This window comes from Notolepis coatsorum (assembly GCF_963971535.1).
Source record: "Notolepis coatsorum genome assembly, chromosome: 3".
NCBI lineage: Eukaryota > Metazoa > Chordata > Actinopteri > Aulopiformes > Paralepididae > Notolepis > Notolepis coatsorum.
In genome coordinates, this window is record NC_140167.1 from 109,015,503 (window position 1) to 109,023,610 (window position 8,108).

The 8,108-nt window shown below is 40.0% G+C and overlaps 1 protein-coding gene across 1 annotated transcript in view; it reads left to right on the forward strand.

Annotated features, from left to right (window-relative positions):
* The window catches only part of heg1 (heart development protein with EGF-like domains 1), a 52,273-nt gene extending 46,795 nt beyond the window's left edge, over positions 1-5,478 (forward strand). Inside the window, exons 6-14 of the mRNA XM_084310204.1 lie at positions 200-303; positions 431-486; positions 849-1,009; positions 1,367-1,501; positions 2,126-2,168; positions 2,274-2,311; positions 2,414-2,501; positions 3,020-3,197; positions 5,206-5,478. Of these exons, the coding sequence (XP_084166330.1) occupies positions 200-303; positions 431-486; positions 849-1,009; positions 1,367-1,501; positions 2,126-2,168; positions 2,274-2,311; positions 2,414-2,501; positions 3,020-3,197; positions 5,206-5,349 (947 nt within the window). The 3' untranslated portion in view covers positions 5,350-5,478. The remainder of the gene's footprint in view (positions 1-199; positions 304-430; positions 487-848; positions 1,010-1,366; positions 1,502-2,125; positions 2,169-2,273; positions 2,312-2,413; positions 2,502-3,019; positions 3,198-5,205) is intronic.
* The last annotated feature ends 2,630 nt before the right edge of the window (positions 5,479-8,108 follow it).

Genomic DNA, 8,108 nt, shown 5'->3' on the forward strand with positions numbered 1-8,108 from the left:
CCGGAGAGATTAGATATGTCGGACTTCACCAGATTTTGCCGGTCAAATACCGGTAATTAGCGGCTAACGGAAACGCTGGTTGTGAGTTTCACGAGGGGTCGATGTGCTGACCAGACAGCTGGAGAAAAAAAAGAAAAATGTCTGTTTCGTCAACAACAGTGTCTTAGGCTCTGACACTGTGTTCTTCCCTCCTCCATAGCAAAGACCTTCTTGGGAATATTCAGCATCAACAAAATGCCAGGTGACCCTGTGCTCTCCCACAGCGCCACCATGCACGAGATCCAGAGAGAGATACTTCACCTGGTGAGACATACGTATATAACGGAGTATAACACTGTTTATCCTCAATTAATAACAGCTGTTCATTGGATTCATAGTGTGCATGAGGACATAATTAACAATGTGTACATTTGTTGCTTTTTCCCCTTAGCTCAATATTTCGTTATCAATTCTACGAGGTTACAGCCGCTCAACTTTGAGTAAGAGGTACGTTGTTTCTTCTGCTGTCAATGTGTCTGTCATCACAATGCACTATATACTATGAATGCAAGTGAGCAGACCTTTCTGATAGTATTATGTTCTAACTACTGGAACATCTCTCCCCTCCCCTCCCCTCCCCTCCCCTCCCCTCCTCTCCTCTCCTCTCCTCTCCTCTCCTCTCCTCTCCTCTCCTCTCCTCTCCTCTCCTCTCTTCTCTTCTCTTCTCTTCTCCTCTCCTCTCCTCTCCTCTCCTCTCCTCTCCTCTCCTCTCCTCTCCTCTCCTTTTTCTTTCCTGTCCTCTCTCTCCTCGCCTCATTTCTCTCCTCTCCTTCTGCTCCCCTCTTCACCTCTCCTGCCCCCACCCTCAGAGAGGAGGACGGGTTGCACATCTCTGCTGTCAACATGTTTTCCATCTCTGCCGAGGTGACCAGCACCGAGGTCTACCAGAACATCCAGATGTTCCTCACCAACTGCAGTTCCTCGTCGAGCCACTGCAGGGTGGTCCTGCACCATCAGCTCTCCTACCAATGTACGAGTCAGGCTGTATACACACTTTTACTATCTGTAAAAACAGTGATGACGTTTTGGCTTCAGAAGTCTCCAGGGACTGTCTAGATGAAATCACTCATCCTGTCGTGGTTTGGTTACCTTTGCCTATAGGGTAGAGAATGAGATATGGATAATCGTTGATATCGCAGTTGTAAATTGCGATGCACTGTATTGAATGTGATTTTTTTTTATATTCTGTATTCAGATTGTTACTAGTCATCCAACATAAACAGCGCAAATAATCAGCAAATAAATGCCCAACCATAACGCGTGTGCGTGTGTGTGTGTGTGTGCGTGTGTGCGCGTGTGTGTGTGTGTGTGTGGGCATGTGTACTAGTGGAGAGCCTGTGCGACGGCCAGAAGACACAGTGCGACACGGAGCGATCGACCTGCACAGACAACAGTGGCACGGCCTACTGTCGGTGTCAGCCAGGCTATTACAAACACAACCCTGAAGACCTGTCCTGCATAGGTGAGCTCAGGTTAACCGTCTGTAGTGTGGTAGTGAAAGGGTTAACCTTCTGTATTGTCGCAGTGAAAGGGTTAACCATTTGGTAGTGTGGTAGTGAAAGGGTTAACACAAACTAATGGAACCACTATCCTAGCTTAAAACTCTGAGAGAGGTGTTTTTGGCCCAACAGCTACTAGGCTAGCTGGTCCATATTGCAGTCGGATAGCTTTTTACTAAAATGCACAGAGAGGAAATTGGTATCCATTTTCTTGTCCGACTCTGGAGAAGACAATAGGTGCATTTTTCCATAATGTTGGCATGTTCCAACATTAGCAGGGGGACAGGGAGCTGTGTTTCCAGTTGTTGGGAATAATGTCGTTTGTTAATTAACTACCTAAACTACGTACATGACCCAAAGTAGCGAAAAAGAGATTTGAATATGGTTTTAACTATCACCTAACTGCTGTAAAAATTTTGCTAAACTTGTAATTTAACTACCTGTAGTTAACTGCTCCCCAACGCTGCTTACATGGGAGTCTCCTGGGGTGTCGGCAGGGAGCTGTAGTTTGAATAAGGAAAGCCACATGGAGGAGGTACAGTGTATGTAATTGAGTGTTTTCTGACCTGCACATCTTTTGTCTTCAGAGTGCGGCGATGGCTATAAACTGGAAAACGGCACCTGTGTCCAGTAAGCGTGAAGTTTTCACATAGTGTCGCTGACCATCATACTAGAAGATTCAAAGTCAACGTTCTGATTGTACATTTCCCCGGTCTGTCTGTTTCTTTGTTTCAGGTGCGTGTTCGGATTCGGAGGCTTCAACTGTGGGAATTGTAAGCACTCTCAACTGAAGATTTTGTAAATTACATTTTCTTTTTAATGCCCCCACAATGGTGTGTTATTAACTATGTTGTTGTTTGTTGATTTGTTTGCAGTCTACAAGCTGATTGCGGTGGTGGTATCGCCTGCAGGGGGCGCCCTGCTCCTCATCCTCATCATCGCTCTCATTGTCACCTGCTGCAAGTAAGGAGGCTGCCACTAGCCAAGCACCACGCATAATATCACATGCATACCCCCAGATGAACAACCACATAACTCTGCTTTAGGTTTTCAGCACTGTTTTTGAACTGCATTATCTCAGGATCATAAGTTAGGGTGTTGTGTTCATTCATAGTTAAAGACAGTAGAGGTTGAATGTGATTGACCTCACAACTGCAAATACATGGGCTGTTAAAAATAAAAGGTGCAAAGGTTCATTTATCAAGCAAAGCTAAATGGTGTGTGACTTCGAAATGTCTGTTATCCGAGAATTGCGATTTGAGAAGTACAAGATATCCGGGGTGTCCAAGGGTATGAGGTCAGGCTTAGAGAGCCACTACACTGATCCATCACAAAACATTGAGGAAACAGATGGTATTGCTTTCCATTGGTTTGTCTTTAAAGTAAAACCTAACGTAGTCATGCATTTGCAGAGACAGCTCTGCTAACGGTCAGGGATGTAGCCAGGCCCTCACGCAGCTTTGACATGTGCCTTCTCACAGGAAAGACAAGAATGATATCAATAAGATCATCTTCAAAAGCGGCGATCTACAGATGTCTCCGTACGCAGAGTTCCCCAAGAGCAACCGCGTGTCCATGGAGTGGGGCAGGGAGACCATTGAGATGCAGGAGAACGGCAGCACCAAGAACCTGCTGCAGATGACCGACATTTACTACTCTGTAAGTAGAATTCATATAAAGTACTTCTTCGTTTACTACTCTGTAAGTAGAATTAATATACAGTAAAATACTTCTTCATTTACTACTCTGTAAGTAGAATTCATATAAAGTACTTCTTCATTTACTACTCTGTAAGTAGAATTCATATAAAGTACTTCTTCATTTACAACTCTGTAAGTAGAATTCATATAAAGTACGGTACTTCTTAATTTACTACTCTGTACATATAATTCATATAAAGTACTTCTTAATTTACAACTCTGTAAGTAGAATTCATATAAAGTACTTCTTAGTTTACTACTCTGTAAGTAGAATTCATATAAATTACTTCTTCATTTACTACTCTGTAAGTAGAATTAATATACAGTAAAATACTTCTTCATTTACTACTCTGTAAGTAGAATTCATATAAAGTACTTCTTAATTTACAACTCTGTAAGTAGAATTCATATAAAGTACTTCTTAATTTACTACTCTGTAAGTAGAATTCATATAAAGTACTTCTTAATTTACTACTCTGTAAGTAGAATTCATATAAATTACTTCTTCATTTACTACTCTGTATGCAGAATTAATATACAGTAAAATACTTCTTAATTTACTACTTTGTAAGTAGAATTAATATAAAGTACTTCTTAATTTACTACTCTGTAAGTAGAATTCATATAAAATACTTCTTAATTTACTACTCTGTAAGTAGAATTAATATAAAGTACTTCTTAATTTACTACTCTGTAAGTAGAATTCATATAAAATACTTCTTAATTTACTACTCTGTAAGTAGAATTAATATAAAGTACTTCTTAATTTACTACTCTGTAAGTAGAATTCATATAAAGTACTTGAATGAATGATGAATGACTTTATTTGACAATATAAAAAATAAACATGTGACAGAAGAGCAGAAGAGCACAGTCAGGATATACTGCCAAGGATGAAACACAAAAAAGCTCAGAGCTTATTTCCATTGTGGTCCTTGTAGGGGGGTAGGGGAGTGTGATGCTTAATACATGCATCATACAAAACGTGACATCACAACACATCACATATACCATTTAACATTTATATACATAACAGACTCATACAACATGCAAGGGTGCCTTAAGCTAAGTGTCTAGGTCAAGTATAGTCCCTTTTGAGCCATGTCTTCAGGCTGGACTTGAATCTAACGGCGTTGTCTACGATTTTCAGGTCACTGGGCAGACTGTTCCAATAGAATGAATACAGAATACAGAAATGAATACAGAAATGACTCCTTCCCCATACAGCTCCTGAATCTGACTGGCACAAAGTCAGTTGAGCTGCGCCTAGTTTGGTATGCATGGGTGTCTCTGAATCGGTTGAAGTAGTTGTTGAAGTACACTGGCACTACCCCGTGCACTATTCTGTGAACTAGGCACATCCCTATCTGGTTTACTCTGTCTTCCACCTTAAGCCATCTCATGATCTCAAAGTGAGATGGGTCAAGGTGGGTTCGGGCAGGTAGCCTTAGTATTACCCTGATTAGCTTGTTTTGTGATGTCTGTAGTTTTATTTTCTGACTTTTGGGGGCACTGTTGTACCAGGAGCCACACGCATAGTCATAGTGACACTGTATGAGTGCTCCAGCAAGAATCTTCATCGCTGACTGATCTAAAAAATTTGAGATTCTGGCTAGGTATCTAGTCCTGTTATTGATTCTTAATTTACTACTCTGTAAGTAGAATTCATATAAAGTACTTCTTGATTTACTACTCTGTAAGTAGAATTCATATAAAGTACTTCTTCATTTACTATGTTGTAAGTGGACTTCATGTAAAGTACTTCTTCATTTACTTCTTTGCAGACTTCAAATACAACACAACTTAATTTACTACTTGCATATACTTCACATACAGTACAACTTCAGTTATTACTTTGTAAATACATAAAAAGTATGTTAAACATACTTCACATATTGCTCTCTCACCCTCTTTCTCTTTCTTTCTCTCCCTCTCTCTTTCTGTCTGCTATATTTTCTGACCACCAGCCTGCGTTGCGTAACTCTGACCTGGAGAGGAACGGTCTGTACCCGTTCACCGGTTTGCCAGGCTCCCGCCACTCCTGCATCTACCCCGCCCAGTGGAACCCTTCCTTCATCAGTGACGACTCACGGCGGAGGGACTACTTCTAAACACACACACACACACACACACACACACACACACACGCACACACACACACACACACACACACACACACACACACACACACACACACACACACACACACACACACACACACACACACACACACACACACAGGGACTACTTATAAACACACACTACATAAATCAAATCTAATTCAATTTTATTAATTTGTAGACGTTAATGTCCCCATGGGCTGGATCAGTCTTCTTTAAACAAGTCAAGAAGAAACATCACAATAAATCAAGAAAGAAAAAAAAACATTATGAAATCCAAAACAACACTCCCAGACATACCCCAGCGAAGGTAAGGAAAAACTCACAAAAAACCTAGCAATAGGAAAAAAGCACCACAGGCAATGTGAAGGAGAGAAACCTTAGAAGGGCCGTTCAAGGGGGGATCCCCCTTCTTGGATGTCGGTGATAGTAGTGTTGCTATGGATGATCGATGGGTGGAGAATAAAACAGGTTAAATAGTGATATACATGTAATAAAACACAAATATGTACATGCAATAGCAATGGGATACATTATGGGATACATAAGAACATTTTTGAAAGATTTAAACAGAATAGAGCTAAGAACAACAACAACAAAAGAGAAAGCATAGGGAGACGAGCGCTGGTGTGAGAATAGCATAAAGGCTAAATGTCAAGGCTCGTAGCTCAAAATATCAGTCATATTCCGTTTGCACATGAGTATGTATTCCGTACATATACATACATACACAGAGACTACTTATAAACACACACACACACACACACACACACACACACACACACACACACACACACACTGTTGCTGTGGTTGGTAGCTATTGCCTTTGTTTGTTACAGTGCCGTTGGTTCGCATTTGCGTTGTGTGTCCAGCTGGACTCTGCTGGGGACAGATGTGTCCAGCTGGACTCTGCTGGGGACAGATGTGTCCAGCTGGACTCTGCTGGGGACAGATGTGTCCAGCTGGACTCTGCTGGGGACAGATGTGACTAGCAGAACTCGGGTTTGCACGCCGTTTGTCTGTTTTGTAAAATAGGCACGCATCTGTGTGTTTGCGTGCGCGTATGTGTGTGTGTGTCTGCGCTTGTGTTCACAATTATGTACGTTTGTGTGTTTGAGTGACTGCATGCAAGTGTTTGAATAATGGATTGTGCCACTGCTGTGACTTGTACATAGATGGACTATATTTTATATTCACTAATTCTACATTGATGTAGAAAAAGAAAAATCACTGCCAAATCCTATGACACATTATTTCTTAGGTCATAGGAACAGGATGGAATTTAGTTTTTTTTATGGAATAAGAGTTTTATCAGACCACTGAAGATGTCAGGTGTACCAAGTGTGGTTCATGTGATGATGGAGAATGTTGAATGTCTTTTCTAATCTGATCGCTGCATTAATTTATTCCCTTTATGTCAAAGACTTATAGACTTGTAGCATAATGAATGTGTGACTCATACACAGTGAGGGACCTGGGAGGGATACATGTATGGCTTTAAAAAGTGTGTGTGCGTGTGTGTGTGTGTGTGTGCGTGTGTGTGTGTGTGTGTGTGTGTGTGTGTGTGTGCGCGCGTGTGTGTGCGTTTGTGGGAATTGGTAGAATTCAACACAATATCTGTGCCATAATTATCAGATTTAATTGATTGATTGTATGTAAAGATGTATAATTAGTTTTGGAATATCATTTAATGTAACTATTTTCTTCCATGATATATGAATGGCATGTTAATTCTGACGTTTTAGTCAGATATGCTTATTTAAATAAAAGTCTTGCACTGTAGTCTGTTTATTTAATATATTTTAAAGGAGGATGGAAAATAATTTGATATTTTTCAAAATGCTTGTATTTGCCATTGTGATATAATATAAAATAGTTCCTTGTCTTCCTGTTTTGACACCATATTAAGGTACAATAGAACAACTTTTCTGGAGAATAAATGCACCTCAGATATGTACCACTGGTAACTACAGCCCGACTGATACTAATAATAATAATAATAATTCATTTTATTTATATAGCGCTTCTCAATTACCCGAAGTCGCTGGATTTTTGGGGCCGATGCTGATGCTAATATTAGGTAGTAAAATATTCCGATATGGATATATTGGCCGATATTCTTCATATACAGTATATATATATATATACTGTATATATTATATATATATTTTTTAATGTAGTTCCACACCTTACTTCTTCCACCCTCAGCCATCTGTAAAAGAAATGTATAAATACATTTTTAAAAAGTGTGAGAGATTAACTGAAATATATTTGAGCTGGAACCAAACTAGTTTTCATTCCATGTTCTATTCTATATTCTATTCTAAATAGCTTAATCCACACTAATGATTAATTTATCTTTAAATGTAGTTAATAGGTAGGTATGTTAAGAAAACAACACGTGTGGGATACCGTCCCTGGAAGGGACTGTATCCCACCAGAATTGTACCTCTCATGCTGGGATGTAATTGGACCCCTATTACTTAATATGATTTGATACTCAATCAAGGAGGGGAATTTCAATAAGATTGACAATATTGCACTTATAACTGTCCTCCTAAAAAAAGACAAAGACCCCACAGATTGCGGTAGTTATAGACCCTTGAGTCTCCTCGGAACCGATATCAAGCTTTATTCCAAGGTATTAGCCATCAGACTTCAAAAGCATATGACAACTTTAGTTCATCCGGATCAGACTGGCTTCATAAGAGGCCGCTTGATCACGGATAATATAAGACGGTTACTACATG